Here is a 21,021-nt window from a genome sequence, read left to right on the forward strand (position 1 = left end):
TCTTTGTCTTTTGACTTCCGGTCTGTATTTTCACAGCGATTTTGCGTGTTTATTAATGAACGGTTCGTTTTAAAATCTTCCCGGTCGACTGACATTTGTTAAGTCATCTAGCTGCTTTAAACATTACAGTCCTCATGATAACTTTCGTTAACTTTACATTAAGTAAATCCACTTTAAAAGCTAATTACTCCTGGACAGCAGCGCCATAGAAATATAGAGCGACCGCAAAAACGGAAGTTAAAAGACAATATTCTAAAGATGGCGGCGCCCTCCGCCCTCGTTTCTCTGGCGCTTAAGGTCTATACTCAAGTAAAGTTCAAGTAGCCTATATTTTTAAGTATATCAATGTATTAGAAGTATACTTGTAAGTGTAGCTACTGCTTCAATACTTCTTGGGACTAAATCGGGCAACTTTTACTATATAAAAATATACATTTAAGTATACTTGTCTTTAAGTGTAAAAGTAGTAGAAACTTTGACTACACAACTAGTTCAACTAAGTTTTCGTTTGTACTGCAACTATACTACAAGTGAACTTAGGCCTAGTTATAGGCTACTGATAGTTTACTCGTCAAATACTTACAAAAAGCACATTTGTAGTATACTCTCAGTAAACTACTAGTTTAGTAGTTTTATACTGCAATATACTTGTAAGTCTTCTTTAAGTTAACTTATAGTTTATTATTTATGTATTATTTTTGTATTTTAAGTATACTATATTTATGTAGGCTATTATTTTGTTATCCTTGAAATATAACTTTAACTACTTTAACTCTTCTCATAAAAAAATAAAAAAATTTATTCTAGCTTTATGCATCCTTTTTTATCAACACTTATATGTGCGTAAGTTTAATTAAAAAGCAATATTTTAAAGGGGTGGCATAATGAGTCCATCAACACCCCTAAACCTTCACAGTCGTTAAACTTTCCTGAGTCAGTAACTTTAGGCTTTTGATATACTGTTTGTGTTATTTTACATTTGCGTAAGCAATCTTCTATCACTAGTTTCAGCTAAAGTATATCTTTTCAGGTTAAATTAATCTTGTCAACCCCATCCTCTTCAAACTGGCTCAATTTTGGTGTTACACCCATTTTTATGATCCAATCAATTTATGATGGATGATCTATATGTACATTCTTGTAGCTTGTTGCTCAAGCATGTCGTTAGCAACACCAAGGTCAAGGTTTGATTCCCAGGGAGTGCATGTAAAATGTTTGCTAAATGCTACGTAAATCATTTAGAATAAAAGCGTTTGCCAAACGCATGAATGTAACCGTAAATGAAGTTCCACTCTACCGTTTCACTAGGAAATACATAAAGTAAAATGAGTGATTTTTCCAGAATGTCAATAACATTATGAATACGTCCTTTACAGTGGTCTGAAAGAATGAACATGATATCATGGTGTGAGGAGTTAATGTCTAAATGAAGATTTGCAGTATAAATAACAAATAAATCCAAAGCTTTCATGCTAAAGGTTTATTGTTAGTTTACATGAGTAAAACATAGTCCATGGCATTATAGCAGATTAAATCAGACGTATATTGTTATTAATACACAGTGTGTTAATTAAGTTACACAACCAAAACAAGTCATATTTAACAATTTCAGAGAATCTTTTACATTTTCTTTCGAAATTTGAATGGTCCTTTATTATATTTCATAGCGCTCACTTTCTCACACTCTCAGATTTTGACGTGCACACGAGAAAACTTTCGCACGATTGATTGTCGGTATTTAGCTTCCTAAGATTTGGCTTAAAATGCTTGTATTCCTCGGTATCATTAAGTTTACCACATGACGGTGAACAGTACCCATTAAAAATCTCCCTATTTTTAACAATCCAGTCTTGGCAGGTACAGTTATGATTGATTTGTAAAGAAAAAAAAAAAGAACATTAGTTAGAATTTTTATAATATTAGTGAAGAAAGCAAAGCAACACACCAAAATGGTACTGGGAACCCTTTCCAATCCTTCCTTTCTCTCTTTCTCCTCTGTCTTTTCTCTCTCGTTCCCTCGTGGCAATCAGTAATCCGTTACTGCACGATGATTTCCAGCTGATTGGTGACCTGTCTCAGTGCAGCGCAGTCCAGACTGCCAATCAGCACCTTCCTCCCAGGAGTCTGAGGGGTGATCGCTTCAGTGTATTGCACTGAGCCACCAGGTGGAATCTGGCTGCAAGTGGAAATGGATATAGTGTGTAAATGCATGTAGAAACACACACACACACACACACATGTTGGGTTTTCATGTTTTATGGGGACTTTCCATTGATATACTGATTTTTATACTGTACAAACTGAAAATTCTATCCTCTAACCCTAACCATACCCATCACAGAAAAGTTTCTGCATTTCAAAAAACCTCATCATACATCAAAACCAGAATCATATATTCTCAAATTCAATTATCAATACCGGCAGAAAATGACTGAGGTGCCCTTGAGGCAAGGTAAGCAAACAAACAAACAAACAATCCTAACCACCAATTGCTTCCCGAGCACTCCGGGTGTGTGTGTCCACGGCATGGGCCGGATGTGTGCCGGATCTGGGCCAACACTATGTTGCTGTCTGGGATGCGTCTCATCTCACTTCTCACTACTTCTAATGTGTGTGCACTAACTTGGATGGGTTAAATGCATCAGACAAATTCTGAGTATGGGTTACCATACTTGGCCTTCACATGTCACTAGCGTTAAAATCGGATATTGATATCTTTGTGTTTTATTTGTCCCCATAAAATAGGTTTTACCAGAACCATGAACACTACCATGATTACCTATTTTTACCATGACATACCATGGCATCTAAATATGGTAACGTGTATATTAATTGTTATGGTATTACCATCTGATTACATAACTGCACTGGACCACCAGTACATTTCCATAACGTTCCACATGGAATATTACAAAAGATACGCATTTATAGGTTACACTTTGTTTCAAAAGCATAAGGTCAGAGAAGATATTAATGGAACATAGAATCTCAGACATCCCTTAAATCTCCAAGCAGACGGAGGGGTCTGTATGTAGTCCTTTAAAAGACCACACACACACACACACACACACACACTCACTGTTTGTACATCTCTCTGTAGATCTATAGAGATCTGGCAGCATTACAATATTGTATTTTAATATGTTTAGTCATCTAATAACTTGCTGGTAATGTCTGAATAATGGAAAAATAAATGTGACAGGTTATTCCATCTTACTTGTATGATTTCATTCTGGTCGGTATCAGGCCAGCTGCATCAAGGCGGAGCTGAACGTTTTTCAGGATGAAAGTAAAGGGATTTCGGAATGACACGATGACCATCAGATCCTTGCCAACCCGGGGTATTCCATTCACCTGACGATGAATCATAATGACAGCTGTTAACTAACATTAAGGATCAAATGTATCACACGTGTTCCTCAACAATTGGTTATGAAGGACGCATACCTTTATAGTGAGTTCAGGAGGACGGAGAGTGATAACTCTCATTGCTGAAATGGTCTGTCCGGTCTCCTGAATGCGCCCGTTCACCACAAAGAGCAAGTTGGCCTGTTCCACCAGGTAGGGCATGTATTCCACAGCTTGAACATTGATCTGCAGTTTTGAGGCTGTGAAATGATTTTCAGAAATTACACTGAGAAATTTTTATTTCTACAATGCATGTGCCCTAAAGTCAACCTTTATTTATATAGCACTTTTTACAATACAGATGATTCAAAGCAGCTTTACAGAGATATGTATGTTTCCAGAAGAAAATAGCGTCACAGTCCAGCTTAAGTAAGTTCAGTGATGGTTCATTTTTGTTGTAAAAAAGTTATTAATTTAGTTAATTTATATATATATAGCCGCTCTGGAGAAAACAGTGATGTTATCGTTCAGCTCAGTTCAGTTCTCATATAATGGTGTCAATGCAGGAGATCAATGTTATTGTTGAATATTAAATTAAGTCCCCAACTAAGCAAGCCAAAAGACAAAGGTGAAAAAGGCGACAACAATCTTGAAAAGTCAGACTCACTGTTCTGGGGATTCACAGTTGCAGCTTTGTTTTCAAGCTTAAAGGTCGCGCTGGTGACGCCTGTGTAAAACGACACAGCGCCAGTGATGGTAGCATTGATGGTGCAGGTCCGGCTGGTCTGGTTGTTAATGTTCAGCGTCAGCTTGAAGTTGTCGCCCATTTTTATGGTGTCGGCCTGGATGTCCATGGTCACTCCTGCTTCTGGACGTGGCAAGTAATCTCTGGTAGGAATGCCACGATTCTCTGCATTCTTCATGGTCTGCTTATCCTTGTCACTGCCTGGAGTCATGAAGAAGGTTGAAAGATTTCACTAGTGTAACCCATTGTCCTGGTGTTTTTGGATAAAATGAAACTTACCTTCTGGATATTTATAGTTAGAAGTGACATCCTCATAGGAGTTAGCGTTCACCCTTTTAGTCACAAGGAGCTTTCCCACATACGCGGTGTCCACATTGAGGATATTTGTATTTCCATACTTATCAGATTGACGGTAAATCACATCACTGTTCAGCTGGAGACAGAAGAAAGAGTTTTTCCATTTTGTAAGCGCAATATGCAGCTGAGATTTTAAGATCTTAAAAACCAAAGTGGTTTGTAAATCTAAAGGTAAAAACATCAAACTAAGAGAATTGACATGTTTCTTACCTCTGCAAAGACAAACCTTGCATCGAACGGATAGCTGAGCTCTCCCTCTCTGATGGCACTGACAGACGTCGGGCCACATCGATAAAGACCTGAATGAGAGAAGGAAAACTACTTTTTATTAGTTCCATATAGCATAACAGGTAGGAAATAATATATATTATTACCATGACTACCACATTTTTACCATGACATGCATGACATACACGTCATGTGTATATTAAGTGAAATATATTATATAATCCAAAAACAGCCATGGCTAAGGTGTGTGTGAGTGTGTGAGTTTTTGTTTGAGCTTTTCTATTAGTCATTTATTTAGTTTTTTCATCCCTTTGACCACAATTTATACCTAAATCATAAAAATAACTGAAATGTATAAATATAACATGAACACCTGTACTAAAGGTTCTGATGAAATAATAATAATAAAAAAGAGTAGCTAGGGAAAAAATGTTGGTTTTGAATGATTGATGAAGTTCATATTTGTTGTTCAGTCATTGTTTCTTATAATAACTTGGTTAACAGCGTTGAATGGTTAACCCTAATGGATACACTTAGCATTAAATATTTGTGCCTTTAAAATTGGACCCCAATTTTCTAAACAATTTGTGGATAGTGCCTCCTAACTGCATAAGTTAAGGTTAGAGGAAAGCCTGTGTGTGTAGAGGATCATACCATCACTGGTCTCCTGAGGGGTGGAGTCGATCACCTGCCAGCCAGAGAATTTGTCGGGAAGATCAGGCCTCTTCATGTACACCTCATTCCAGCAGTGGTAGTTCCTGTGAAACACAGTGACATTAGCCGTGTTTTCATTACCCTTCAAATTGTGCACATTGAAATTGTGAATTGAAAATACGGCCAATGGAAACACGTAAATTTAGCAAAAGTTCCCATATAACGCAAAAAAGTTTTTACCCTCGCATGAGGTGTTTTTTAGGCAATTTGTAAAAGGAATTTTTCGCACAACTGCAATGGAAACAGGTCACCTGGTGTACGTAAAAGTCGATCATTCTTTAAAGATGGCGCGGTATGTTTGGACAGAAGATAGGACAGAGTTCTTTATTAAACTCATAAAAGACAAAAGTATTACGAGAATTCTAAACAACAAAGAATTGATCAAGATCTTGAAGCAAATAGGATGGAGAAACACCTCAAGTGGCTTTCCTTGCCATTAATGCTTGGAAAACACGCCTACGTCTCCTTCGATTAAAAACAATGGCTAGTGCGGTGGCTGCAATATACTTAAACCTACCAACATCTGTTGCCATGATTTTTGGAATGACTTTTGGAAAAAATGAGGTTATAGTCGCATAACATCGGTTAATGGAAACGCCGTCATTTCGCAATAGTTTTTTATTGACATTTAGAAAATCTCGCAAAAGTTTTGCACAAATCTGTAATGGACACGCGTCACTAAACAACATTAAACCATCATCAGGGCCATTCCAAGCATAGGGCAGGGCCCAATGAAACACACGATTAACATTCTAGTTACTATTATTAACTAACAAGAAACTCTGATTAACGAACTACTAAGTAATAATGCATAGTCATGTGGTAGTCCACTATTAGCTAATCAGTAACTACTATTTTTTTCATACCTCCCAGATTACTACTTAGAACTACTATATACATGTTCATAATTAATATGAATAATGCAAAATGTATAATTTATAATTCATTCTAAAGTGAAGATCATTAGTAATGACTCAATTATTACCAAATCTTTCAGAAGGAATTACTAATTATTTGGAAGTGAAAAACTCCCAAGTAATAACTGAAGTCACTGTAAGCTTTTGAGGTTTTTGTAAGAGGTTTGATAGTAAGTCCTTTTGATGGATTTGGTTGCGCTCGAGTCATTACTAGTGATTACCATGATCTTCGCTTTAGAATACGCATCCAAATAATTAGTAATTACTTTAGAAGGATATAGTAACACTTGAGTCATTTCTATCCTATACTTTACAAAACCCTCCAAAGTTTACAATGACTTTAGTTAATATTAGAGAGTTATCATGTTTTTTACTTTAGAATACTGATCAAAATTAATAATAGCATTAAAGCGGGGCTCAGTAACTTCGGGATTTCTTCGCTGTATTCTCGCTTTTTGCTCACAGGTTTCTCTCTAGAGCTCCCCCCACAGCTTCGGTAAAGATATTTGACAACACTGTAGTAAAAACTCATTGGCTATTCTCAGACACCAGAGGCTAGCAGATCAACGACATCAAAGCAGATGGGACATTCTTTAAAACGTCTTCTTCATTCGGGTTCGAACAGCGTGAGGGAGCGCAATAATGACGGCATTTTAGCAGATTTATTTTGGCCGTAAAGCAATTGTTTACATCGCGAGACCTGATATCACGCGAGACTTCCTGACCCGGCGGCCGGTGGCCCGCCGCCCCAAAGTTGCAAGTGCGTATTTTCCGCTCACGGGCACCAGGGGGGTGCGAAACGACCACCATTCAACCCGAAATAAGTAATATAACCATTCCAATGACTCCGAAGCTGTTCAGTTAAGGTAAAAAAAGTTACTTAGTTCACCTTTAATAATAGTAATGCTTGGGTCATTACTAGTGGGTTACCATCAGGGCTTGACATTGACACCCGCCAACCCGCCAAATGCGGGTGGATTTTGCTCGTGGCGGGTAATATAGTCACTCCAACTAGCCACTTTGGCGGGTTGAATAATTGTAGTATTTTCAAAAGGCATCTGAAATAAGTGTGACACTAAAACTCCCACGAGTATTAGGGCTGTCAACGAATATTCTAAATTCGAATATATATTCGAATAGTTTTAAAAGACAGAATTTCGAAGGTGAAAATTAATATTAGAATGTGGAAAAACGCCCGCGGTAGCAGAGGCGCGGCTGTCTGCTTTGCGAGTGGGCGCGCTGCCTGAGGGGTCTCAGGGACAGGTCATTTTATTTAACGTTAAACAGAAACATTACTAAAGTGTAGGCTACTGTACTGACTGAATAGATATTGCAGAGCTAATGAATAGATATTGCAGAGCTAATAGATATTGCAGAGCTAATGATAATGACCTGTATTGTTATATATTTATGTAGTCTTGATTTGGGTGTGTACAGTGGTTTTACATTTAAAAGGGTTGTAAATCTAGTTCAAGTAAATTTTAGCACGCCATAGTCAACTTTTATCAGGTAATTTCACAACAACAAAAAATGTGGCTAGTAAAAATGCTGTGTGGCTAGTAACTTTGGAAAGTCACTAGCCACATTGGCTAGTGAGCTAAAAAGTTAATGTCAAGCCCTGGTTACCATGATCTTCACTTTAGAATTAATTATACATTTTGCATTAGTCATATTATTAAGAACCTGTATATATTAGTCTTAGCAGTCCTCTGGGAGGTTTGATGAAATAGTCATTACCTATCAGACTGTGAATGTGTAATGGACGTAGGCCGGTAAGAGCTGTGGGTGCAAACCTCACTCCCCTGGCCTCAAGAAGTACACTAGCGGCTTTGGTCTTTGGCATCCTTGTTAGCGCGCATGCCTCCCATGATAGAGACCAGGGTTCAAATCCTGCTCGGAGCAGGTCGAAAAGGACCGGTTGCATATGCTTTGTGTATCTCACCAGACTGAATCTCTTGTTCGGCTTCGGTCCACTCTCCCGTCTTCGTCCAGCACGATGTCTGTCTTCAGGTTGCCCGTGTTGTCGTGAGCAGAGCAGTAATTGGTGATGACCCGTGTAGGGATCCCGAGACAGCGCATAACTTGGTGGGACCATCACAGTTTCATGATTACACCACAGTCTTTTTTGCAAAGGTCTAAATAGCCTGACTCTCAGAACCAACAAAATGAACACAATAATTGTGCAGTGGCCATACTCACAAGAGTTCAGCACACCGGCATACACCCAGCACTGAGCGAAGCACACAGGCACACCACCATCTCTAGCATATTTGAGCAGGATTTCAGTACTTCCGGTCCAGGCAGTCGGTGCTGTGCCAATGGAGTAATCCTCACTCCAGTTGCCAACCAGGACACCATCATCGTCCTGGGCGTTAATCTGAAAATATACCACCAAAAAGCCTAAATATACACGTCATGTGCATTCATATTAGACCAGCTGCTTAGGAAGTGTGTCGGAAAATGAAAAAATAAATAAAAACAATGCAGAAACAAACCAAAAAATATATACATCCTATAAACGTATAATATTTGTTATATATATATATATATATGAAGAGTTCAGATGCAAAAGCCTCTAAGTGCCATCTGAAATTTTCTTCTAGAATGATCATTTTTATGAAGCTTGTATATTTAAGTAAAGTAATTTCACTTAAATGACAATTAATGTATTGTATGTAATGTAATGTATTTGTCAATCATACCAGAGCTGATCCTTGACGAACTACTTGAGTGGCATTTCCACGGTACATTAGTGGTACTTTCCCAGAATCCAGAACAAAAAGACAGGCATCCAGAACCCCCTGTTCAAACTACGGGAAAACACATAAAATGTTCAATGAAGGTGTCAGTTTGAACAGTCTGTGAACAAACATCTCCAGAAGACTGCCAACCTGTCCAAAGTTCCATGCACGGGAGGAAATGTTGTTGATTTCTCCATTGTAGATGATCCCCACATCATTCATCACATACTCCTGTCTCTGGTTGTCGTTGGGAATGTACACCTGATCCGCTTTGATGCAACATATACAAGATACATGCATTATTATCATCATCATCAAAAATATTAAACTTTGTTGCCATCCAAATCAGAGCGCAGCAAGTGTTGTACTTGTACTCACCGGGGTCCCAAGGATTGAACAGCACATAGAAATCGGTGGCAGTGTTCCTCTCAGTGCGCTGTTTTCCAAAATCACTCACAACTACAACAAAGGTTTGGAAACGGCCAATGATGCAGCTGGCGTCTGGTGTTACGCCCACGGTCACGTAATTCCCTCGTATGTCCACCACACGACTCTTCCAGTGCGCTTCAGGTTTCTCTATACCGATGGGCAAAACGATGTAGGTGCCCTTGTTTTCATCAGGTGAACTGCCTGTGAGGACAGATATATTCTAGTATTAAACAGAACCTGTTATGCATTTTCAGCTTTCTTTAGTGTGTAATGTTGCTGTTTGAAGATGAAAAAGCTCTGCAAAGTCACAAAAGTTCCTCCAGCAGGAGTTATTCTCTATATCAGTGTCACTGTTTCTGAACTCCCTGAAACCCCTCCATTGTAGTCTTGAGTCGGGAACGAACACGCCACAATATTCCTCATTTAAATAATTAATACGCAGAATAAAGGGGCGGGGCCTGGCAGTTATTGTAAGGGGCGGGACATTTCCCAAACACTCTCGACCAATCACAACACACTGCTCCAGAAGACCAATCAGAGCACAGTGTGCTATTCAGAAGGAGGGGCTTCATAGAGACGGGAATTAAACACAGTGTTACTGACAGACTGGGAAGAGAGGAGCTGCAACAATGGAGAATATGGGAAAGATTTATGTTTTTTGAACATTCAAGCATGAAAACCTGTTCTAGTAAAGCCCAAAAACAAAATCAAGACTTACCGCCAAAAATGGCAATTCTGTCATCATGTGGAACAAAAAGGATGTTTTAAAGCAGTTTATGAATTGTTTTTGCTCATACTATAAAAGTCAGCAGGGTCCAAAACAACACTGGATCCCACTGACTTTGATTGTATATATATATATATATAAAAAAAAACTAGTGCTCCGATATGTTTGGCCAAGCAGAGTTAAAATCTGGCTTGGGGAAAAAAACACACACACAAAAAAATGGTGCTCTCCAGTAACAAGGACCCAAATCTCACGAGGACGTCTTCCCACAGGACAGCAACTGAGCCGGCAATAATGAACGCAAAGCTGACATTGAGACTGAATTAAATGGTGCGGCGACAGCCAAGGGAGCATCGCTTCAATCATTCAGCTTGACTTAACTGCAGCATGGCACTACGCTCTGGGTGATGTACGTGTGTGCAAGTCTCTAATGAAGAATGTTTTCTCAGGTATCATTGTTTGTCTGAGAGTTACATCCAGTCCATTAATGGCTCTGTCCTCTGTAAGATCATGTTCCTCTCAAGCATTAAAAACATCACAGATGTAACTCCATCTCAGTATGTCTATTTCTGGTTCACAATTTAAAGCCAAGTCATTCAGACCTATCTATGTCTTGTTGTCATTATTTTCCTCCTCCTCTGCTGTGTGGGCACCTCCACAGCTTTTGTCAGGTTCAATATTAAGTAGACACAATACTATGGGTCACCACGCTCTCTTTTCTTAAAGGGATAGTCCACTCTAAAATGAAAATTGTCATTATTGACTCAGCCTTAGTGTAGTTCCAAACCTGTATGACTTGTATGAACGTAAAAGATGATGATTTCAAGTTTTTTGTCAATGCAAAGGTCTGTGGTCACCAAAATTCAATTGGTTACCAACATTCTTCAAAATATCTCAATGTCATACAGGTTTGGAACGACGTGAGTTTTGGGTGAACTATCCCTTATAGAGGCACAGCGGCTCTCTGCTGTCCTTTTATCCTACCATAGTATCACAGTGGAGAAAATATTTTTTTTCCGTAAGAAGCACATTTAGTTTTCTCATGAGGGTTGGAAATGATATGGTTTAAAATATCTGCTCACCAATCCGGAACTCCATCTGCACATTGTCCCTCTGGTTATTGAAGGGTTGGTCAAACCTGATGGTGATGAAGAATTCTTGATTCCTGCGCACAATAAGGTTGGTGTTCTTGTAGTTGATGGTGTTGTGGGCTCTCTTGTTCTCTGCTGCACGCATATCAACATCCAATACTGAGAGAGCTTGCGTTGCTGCAAAAAAGGCGAAAGAAATTGTACATGATCTTTTGAATACCAATATTATCGCAGCTTTGAACAGAATCTGACCTAATAGTTTCAGAAAAAAAAATCTATATATATAAAATGGTGTGATATTTAAAGGCATCCTTTCTCTAATCTTATTGGTTACTGACAATAGATAAGCATCTACCCAGCTAACAAAAATATGTTGTAAGAACATTTGGCTAACGTTATGAAAACATTATTAGTAAACGTTCCCTGAACGTTCAGTTTATTAAATGTTTTCAAAACGTTCTTGGTTATGCACATGTTAAGGAAAGCTGTTCATTGTTTGTTCATGTTATTTCACAGTGCATTAACTAATATTAACAAGATTTTAATAAAGTATTAGTAAATGTTGAAATGAACATTTACAAAGATTAATAAATCCTGTATGAGTGCTAACTAGTTAACTAATGTTAACTAATGAACCTTATTGTAAAGTGTTACCAATAAGTTAGACAAACATCGAACTGATTTATAATTGTAAAAAAAAATCCATGAATGAAGCATAAATAATGTTTTTGTGTTAAAGTTTTGAGAGTATTATTAAAGACCAGATAACTTTGAATGGACGTTCTGTTAATGATACTGAAAGAACATTTTTCCATAACTTTGAGAGAACCTCGTCGGGAACATTAGCCAAGTTTCTGAGAACGTTCCTTGTTAGCTATAGGCACAGTTCGGCAGTTGTTAAGTTTGTGTAAAGACATGAGCAAAGACAACACAGCGATATTGTCCTCTTAGTGGGGTGATTTAAGGAAAAATTACACCTTGACCTGTAAATGTGTTGGCATCTGAATGCTCGATTCACATAGCAAAAATTTCAATGGAATATGAATGAATAAGAATACAAATAGAACTTTACTGGGTGCTCTTGGTGTCACAAGCTTGGGGTCAAACGCTTCGAACGTCGGTGGTGTATGCTCATCTGAGTTTGACTTGGCAAAGCGAATACGGCCCTTTTCAGATGACTTAATGAGTTTACCCATGATGGACACAAGATGTCTTGATGTTTGCCTGGAGGACAGATCATGTTAATGTCAGATTTTAAAATACAGAGAATTTTGAAGTATACAGATATTTTGTTTGTCTGAGATATACATCTGTGATTCTTGCCAGATGCAGAGGAAAGGACAGATAGTAGGTGTGTGTTTATGTGTCTACTGTACATGTGTGTTGAATGATCAAGACTTTATCTATTTCTTTCTGTCTTCCCCTGTGGGAAGATACTGATGCAATATGGTGTTAGACTATTTTAGGGAAAGCAAACTCTCAGTGAAACTGTGAGAATCATAAAGCACTGATGAAATATCATTCTCAACTCAGCAATGTGGTAGCAGCAGCAAGGGCCTTCCTGTCATATACTCGTCACAAAAACACTTCTCTAAAACATTACCTACCATTCAAAAGTTTGGGGGAAGATTTTTTAAAATGTTTTTGAAAGCTCACCAGTGTGGCATTTATTAGATCCAAAATACAGTAAAAATAGTAATGTTGTGAAATATTATTAAAATTTAAAATAACTGTTTTCTATGTGAATATATAGTAAAATGCAAATTATTCCTGTGATCAAAGCTGAATTTTCAACATCATTACTCCAGTCTTCAGTGTCACATGATCCTTCAGAAATCAAGAAACATATCTGATTATTATCAATGTTGAAAACATTGCTGCTTCCTTTTTATTGCAGGATACTTTGATAAATAGAAAGTTGAAAAGGGCAGCAGTTAGCTTTTGAAACAATGTGAGTTACGTAATCAGCTTACTATTTTTTTCAAGTAACTAGTAAAGTAATGCATAACTTTAAAAATGACAACAAAACATACATTTTTCAAATAAATAATGCAAGTAAACTTATTTTCCCTCTCCCCGTGTTGAGATAAATCCTGAGTAAGCGCAGAGGCGTTGTGTCATTTACTCTTCTCACTTGCACACAAAACAGATTCAGTATCCCTCAAAATGAATAAAAACAGTGATATTCTAACTTTTTATGCAAACCTGCAATCGTTAAATATGTTAACTATACTTTATGTATTTAATCTCACTTTATTAACCAATGTCCTTGTGGCTGACCTTGACCTTGGCAAAATTGACATCACATTTGTGTTTAATTGTCTGAAGTAAGAGTGTTGAACTTTGATTCTTCTGATCCACAATGGCAGCACAACTGAAAGGTTTGTTTGAGCTGCGCTCTTTACTGTACAAGCGTGAATTGCATTTCCTTATTCATTTCACTTTTGGTGTGAAAGGGCCTTTAAATCTGCGAAAATAGATCTTTTGCTTTTTTACTATTTTTCTTTTCTTGAAAACAAACAAGCAAGCCCAGCCCAACTGAGAAAAAGTGATGCAAAAGTAACATAATGCATTACTTTCCATTAAAAGTTTCTGAGTAACACAATTATTTACTTTTTTAGGGAGTAATGCAATATTTTAACACATTACTTTTAAAAATAACTTTCCCCAGCACTGGTAATTTTTTTTTGCTTAATGTTATGTTATGTGCATCTAAAGTGGGAACAATGAGGAAACAAAGTCTACACAAGCTCAATAAGTGAAATAAATCACCCATGAGTTGGATGAATATTACAAAGTGTCCATTTTAATATGCATGTGCTACATAAAACCCTGATACGGTAACAGTGAATAGATGCAAATCAAGATTCCCAGCAGATATCTGGTAAAAACAATGAAACATTTCTTTGTAACAGAATATATATAATGAAATGTTTAGATTAGAATGCATATTTCAAACGTGCTCTTGAATTTGGTAATTCCAGAGAAATATGCAGAAATGAGTTAAAACCTACAGAGTTAAAAACTTAAGGAAAGTTATTCCTAACTGAAAGCTAGAGTCATTAAAAGCGTAGAACTCACAGTGTGTGTAGAAGAGTAGATGTTCTGCTGAGGTGAGGAGGCTCCAGGCTGATGTGCTCATGAAGAGCCTCATGCTGATTAATAAAGGCTCAGGACTTCCTCTTCCACTGGAGAAAAACACATCCATGGAACCAGAGCGTCCGAAGTCGAGATGATCCCAAGATCAGGTCAGTCCGACATACAACTCTGTGACCTTGCTTCTGATTCTTGATGACAGCAGATTATTCCAGACTGTAAATAACATACAGATGACAAACTTTCAGACAATTCAAGTGCTCAAAATAAAATAGTTTTACCAATAAAGCATGTTAGTAATCACTGTGAAAATATTAAGCATGCTATGACAGTAATTTAAAGATTTATGAACCATAACGTTTATTCATTCTTTTTGTTAAAGAAGTCCATATTTCTATTTTATGTCAAAAGAATCCAATAATTAATTGACAATTCTTCAAATTCACCACTTTATTTACTGGTCGAGGTATTCTATTTCCAATTGTCCCTTATTTTATTTTAAGGTTAACCTTTGAGACCTGAAACTAAAATAAATAAATAGCACTAACTAACATGAACTAACTATGAGAAATATATATTTTTACTGCATTTATTAACCTTAATGTTAGTGAACAGAAGTGTGCATGCTCATTTTAGATCACAGTGTGTTAACTAATGTTAACAGATACAACTTTAGATCTTAAACATGTATTAGTTCATGTTGAGACAAACATTAAGAATAAATACGGTAACACTTTACAATGAGGTTCATTAGTTAACATTAGTTAACTACCTTAGTTAACATAAACTAATAATGAACTGCACTTCTTATTAATCTTAGTTACTATTAATTTCAACATTTACAATATTAAAATCAAAGGTTGTATTTGTTAACATTAGTTAACGCACTGTGAACTAACATGAACAAACAATGACCAGCTGCATTTTTATTAACTAACATTAACAAAGATTAATAAATACTGTAACAAATGTATTGATCATTGTTAGATCATATTAGTTAATACATTAACTAATGTTACTAATGAACCTTATTCAAAAGTGTTACCATAAAGGATTGTTAAAGTGTAGAAGTATTGTTCATTGTTAGTTCATGTTAAATGATGTAGTTAACTAACGTTAACAAATTGGTAAAGTGTTACCAATAAAACAAAACAAAAATCATAAAGTTCCCAAAAACCATTTTATCTCTTATAATTCTTAAGGGGTTTTATGTTTCAGTCAGTAAATTAAAGTTCAAGGTGATTAAGTATACACATGCTTTTTGCATTTTCTGAACTCAATAGGGAAGTTGTTAACAAAATATTATACTTCAGATTTGAAGGTTGATTATAATGATGATGATGATGATGATGATTCAGAGGTCAGAGTGTGTGAGATACTGTTCTTAGAAAAGTATTACAATTATAATTTATTATTACAACTTAATTGCATAAATATATCTTGTCCTGTTGGATATCAGGAAGTGTCTCAGAGGGCATTTAAAAAAAGCATAGTTTGAAAATACAGGGAAATGAAACTTGTGACATGATCTGAGATGTTTGACCCGAATGAGAAGTTAAGTTGCCTTGCATGTTTTTGAAAAAATCTGGTTCCAAAGAAACCTAAAGACACATTTGTTGGCCTGCGTCACAAAACAGGTTTACAGAATTAAAGGAAACCAACGTAAAGAACAGTAACTAAAGTCATTTTTTAAAAATACAAAATTATTATACAGAAATCATCCATTCATGTGTGTAAATTTGGTTAGTCCGGTCTAGATACACCTTGATTAAAACTTTAAAACCCAAGTCCACCAAATCAACATTTTTACCAAAGATGGACTATAAACTCCTCTCATCATCCCACTACTCGAGTCACATTTAACATTTTAATAAAATAAAAAATATATTTTCTAAGAATGGAACTGCATATTATGCAATAAACTATGTAGAAGCAAAAGGAAAATCTGTTTTCACAAGAGTCTGGACATCAGACTGAAAACACACAGCTTTAAGTAGGAGCTGCAGTCAGTTAGGTCTGTGTGTGTGTCCAGTTTCAACACACCCCAAAAGTTATGGAAACCATTAGTGATAATGGCCTTACAATAATTACGATGTGTTTTCTTAATTTTGGATTGTGTTGCAAGCTTTGCTCTTTAATATTTGCACATTATATTAACTGTGCCTGAATGCATGTGCAAGAAATGTATTGTATTTAGTCATAATTTATGTGTAGCCTATACTCATCAACCCAAATACTTGTTTTTATAATTACCAAAATGTACCATTTTTCACATTTTAGCATAATAGTGAAGTCATCAAAACTATGAATCAACACAAAGAACAGGAATGTTAACTCACAAATATATTTGTAGTCCTTAAAAATATATATTCTGCGAAAAAACATTATTATGAGAAATTATTATTGAAATGATGACATAAAAAGTCATAACACGACTTAACACGTAGGCTACATGGATTTTAATCGTTTACTTATTGCCTACAGTATATGGTTCCAGAGCAATGTTAGCCTATCTTTTACCAATTCACAACTACATCTCATTATTATGACATTTTATGACTTTTAATGTCTTATTTTGTCCTAATTTCATAATTTGTCATATTTTGCAAGTCTTTAAAAAAAGCAATAATGTTTTTAAAAACTCTGCAGATATCCTGCGTGAGAGAGCGAGCTGGATGGTACTATTGTGGTTGACACAGGACAAAGCATCAGTAGGTCAGTAAAAAAGAAGAACCCCACAAGAGGGCGCACGTAGCCTGGGTGGGTATAAACGCTTGGCAATGCAATACTCGGCCATTGCCTCTGTAAATGTTGCTAAAATGCAAGGGTGGAATATGAGGGTCGATCATCTCGACACAACGTCAGTATGGCAAGTATTCATACTTATTTTGGCACTTACACCTGCTTGGCTTAATCACGGAGACGTACGTCCTGCTCATACATGTTGGACTTACCCCTCTTTAATATTTGACATTTTGTGCTATAACAACTAAATTAGCAAATGTTTCAGTTTATTTCCTATAATAACACATTGGTGGATGCATCATCATCCAATATTTATATCTAAATATGTTACAGTTTAAAAGTAAATCCACATTGTTGTTAAGGGGGGCATCTTCCTCAACAACATTACGATCCAACATCCCTCGCTGCAGCGTTTTCATGGTAAGGTTCTCTCAAAGTCATGAACAAACATTCTTCCAGTAAAGTTAATGGAACGTTATCTAGTCTTTAACCCTCTACTACTGCACACATTTTGATGGCACATGATACAAATTATTCCACATAATTTCTTGGCTCATTTGGGAACATTTATTGATTTATTGATAATTCCTCCTCCCCTCCCCCAACATTACTTTTCAAAAATGTCAAGAAATCATTAAAGGGCCCCTATTATGCTATTTTAAAGTTTCCTAGTGTTGTTGTGGAGTCTCCTATAACATGTAAACATGCATCAAAGGTATAAAAAAATAAATAATAATTTTTAAAAAACTGTTTAATTTCCCTCATAATATACATTTGCACATTACCTCGTTTTCAATGATTCTCTGCGACTCATCAGATGAATCTCTCTCTAACGCCATAAATCGTTCCTTTCCGCGAGCTACTCTGCTCTGATTGGCCAGACAGCTCAGTCTGTTGTGATTGGTCTACCGCGTACAGCGCGTCGAAAACAAAAACGCCCATTGCCATAACAACGTCAGCTATCCTGAGGCTTCCTACACCGTAAACTAAACACTTACAAAAAAAAAAATAACGTCGATTTTACCATATCAATGCGGGCGCGAGTCCGATGGTGAAACACTGGAAGAATTTATGCAGCCCGAACCTCCATCACAAGGACAACTCGAGCAGGACGTTTCTCAGTGATACACAACTCAGTTTGAGGTACATTGTATGAGATGTTGCAACTGTAATTCCTCACCATCAGCATTAACAAACCGATTATTTTACTTGTACTAATTTATTTACTGAGTATTTTTCTAATATATTGCGGTGAATACGTGGAAACTGTATCAATAACAGTGCATGTATGCAATGTATAGCTCTAGAGTGAATGATCTGATGTAACATAAACGTTGGTAAAACAAATGAAGAGTTCAGATGCAAAAGCCTCTAAGTGCCATCTGAAATTTTCTTCTAGAATGATCATTTTTATCAAGCTTGTATATTTAAATTCAGTTTAAATAGTATATCACTTAAATGACAATTCATAGGTAATTTTCATTGTCATTTAAGTGAAATTGCTGAACTTCAATGTACAAGCTTCATAAAAATGATCATTCTAGAAGAATATTTCAGATGGCACTTAGAGGCTTTTGCATCTTAACTCTTCAAATATTTCCTCAAAGTAGTGAGAATGACAGACAATCTGCATTAAACGTACAGTATGGAATTTTTCGCCGCTAGGGGTCGCTAACCTCTTTACAATAACAAAGGCGTAGTTTGATGACGCAACATTTGCTAAGAATTATGGATCTTGTCGTCAACGTCAAGCCGACCGATCTAATAATGTTTATGGATGACTGAATACATCGATGTTTTTATCATGACTGTGATATGAAGCAGTTCGGGATTGCTAAGAGACAGCTAGCAGCTCCACACGCGACGCGAGTCCCGCGGATACAAAAGGAATATGGACATTTCATTCTACCGAACTACACGCAAGTGCAGAATTACAACTCACAGGTCAGATTATTAGACAAATTAAACTTGTGAGGTAACGCAGCGCTGTTTCACTTGGTCTAACATTATACTATCACACTAAACTGCATTTGAATGTGTTGAAATTAATGGGCGGGCGGGCGTACACGGTGCGAGTTCGGACACTCGGGAGGTCATGAGATATTGCACAAGTTGCGAGTCAGTTTAACTGATAATCGCGTCAAAACAGCTGGTACACGGCACGACTGTCCTGCACGAATTTTATCCCGAGCCGGCAGCAATCACGTGAGCTTCCGCGCTAAACACAGAGACCGTCAATGTATTGCATGCAGGCAAAGTTTCAGATAGAAAAATGACAGAAATGTGTGTGCAAATGATTTGTTGAAAAGCAGAGAACAGTAGCCATTCCTTTCAACATAAAAACTTGAGAGAGAGAGAGAGAGAGAGAGAGAGAAAAGTGTGTGTGTGTGTGTGTGTGTGAGACAGTATGCGCACGCTGTATGGTTGCTGCCACTGAGGTATAGCCCCATCGACGTTGTGTATGATTTGGCAATAGGGGACAGCTGGTGAAAATCGGGCCAACTCCCCGAATTTTTTAAACATGTTTAAAAATTATCGGGAGGTCGGGAGGTGCTCGGCTCGGTTTGATAGTTAATGCATTAATTAACGTTTAGGGGTCAACTAAATCAATCAGGCTCTGTAAGAATAAATAAGAAGTAATCTAAATTAAACATATGATGTAATACTGCCATAATTTAAACTGTAATGTCATAATCTGCCATCTGCAGCTTTGTAACAAATAATTTAAATGGTACATGATTATAGCCATTAATTACACAGATCCATCTAACCAAACGTGGAAAATAGACCACCATAATAATAACTACCACTAATAAATGTAATTTGATCTAAACCGCTTTCTTCATTTAGGCCTTTGTTTAGTAATAGCTACTTTTCTTCCTGGAACTACAGTATGTAGGGTTTGTTTCTGGTGGGACACTCATTAGTGGCGCACTTTGCGCTCGCTCGGCACGTTAGTTGTGTACATATGGCAATGCTGTCATTTTCATCTCATAAATGTTGACTGCTTTGATAAACAGAATTAATGATTAAAGACATGTTTGCATGTATCTTGTATCTGGGAGTTTTTAGGAGGCTATGTACTAGGGGTGTGCCATTTCATAACGTCCACGATAACACCGGTATACATTTTTATATGATAAAAAAGTGTCATATCGTGATATCAATGATATAGCGACGCGAATTAGGCTAACGTTCCCTAGCGCGCACAACAACAACACCTGTCTGAGAGTATGAGTGAACACACCTCTGTTCTACCCCGTAGAAGCTAACCAGCATCTACTGGTAGTGTTCATTTTGTTCACAAAATCTATGACGAAAAATGTTTGTTGATGACCTTTTTTTCTCCATGATAAGGCGAGACGAAGACGAGATATCCACCTTATTCCTGACGACCTTACTGCGTTTTGAATTATGGGTGGCACTTCCGGTTTGGGGAACTTCCATTAAAAAGGCTGAAACGAATCATTTCAAATTATAAGGTTGCCCTACAAATAAAGCTGATCCGTCAGTTTGACTGGATGAGCTGTCAATTTTCCTTCATGATTTATTTTCAGACATCATGAGAATAACGTTATACTTGGTATTTTAACGTGACATGTTATAACAAAGAATATCTATGGCAAGAGCTCTTTTCAGTCGCTGCTTTCTTTTCCTCGTGATTATTTTCTTTTGCAATCCGCTGTAAAAGTAAGAAAAAGGACAACATATACTGCACATTTGTGGTCTGTTCCCCCGAATTTAATTTATGATATATTCCATTAATAATTCACTGGAATGCACAAAGAATCTCTCGTTATTCTCCTCAAATCCTCACGTCTCTTTCCAGGTTTGTTTTCACAAGTAAATGCAATTTAGATTAATGAGTACATTAATGTCATCT

At 36.9% G+C, this 21,021-nt stretch overlaps 1 protein-coding gene across 1 annotated transcript; it reads right to left on the reverse strand.

The window, feature by feature from the left end:
* Positions 1–1,459: 1,459 nt before the first annotated feature.
* On the reverse strand, positions 1,460–14,427 carry LOC311284300 (coagulation factor XIII A chain-like). The gene is made up of 15 exons (XM_084399284.1): positions 14,379–14,427; positions 12,370–12,521; positions 11,289–11,474; positions 9,429–9,680; positions 9,201–9,319; positions 9,012–9,119; positions 8,509–8,686; positions 8,252–8,390; positions 5,333–5,436; positions 4,661–4,749; positions 4,373–4,526; positions 4,016–4,294; positions 3,448–3,608; positions 3,218–3,354; positions 1,460–2,176 (listed from the first exon to the last, which is right to left on the reverse strand). Exons 2-15 carry the CDS (start codon positions 12,491–12,493, stop codon positions 2,038–2,040), a joined length of 2,169 nt encoding a protein of 722 aa, XP_084255410.1. The 5' UTR covers positions 12,494–12,521; positions 14,379–14,427; the 3' UTR covers positions 1,460–2,037.
* Between the last annotated feature and the right edge of the window lie 6,594 nt (positions 14,428–21,021).

Source organism: Rutilus rutilus, assembly GCF_951802725.1.
Source record: "Rutilus rutilus genome assembly, chromosome: 24".
Taxonomy (NCBI): domain Eukaryota; kingdom Metazoa; phylum Chordata; class Actinopteri; order Cypriniformes; family Leuciscidae; genus Rutilus; species Rutilus rutilus.

What these genes read in the sequence shown, in the direction of transcription:
- LOC311284300 (XM_084399284.1), bottom strand. Translation starts at nt 12,493, where the DNA reads ATGGGTAAACTCATTAAGTCATCTGAAAAGGGCCGTATTCGCTTTGCC. An exon ending in CGAACAAGAGATTCAGTCTG is followed by an intron (nt 5,437 to 8,251) that starts GTGAGATACACA and finishes TGTGTTTCACAG; the next exon opens with GAACTACCACTGCTGGAATG. An exon ending in CAAGGTTTGTCTTTGCAGAG is followed by an intron (nt 4,527 to 4,660) that starts GTAAGAAACATG and finishes TTCTGTCTCCAG; the next exon opens with CTGAACAGTGATGTGATTTA.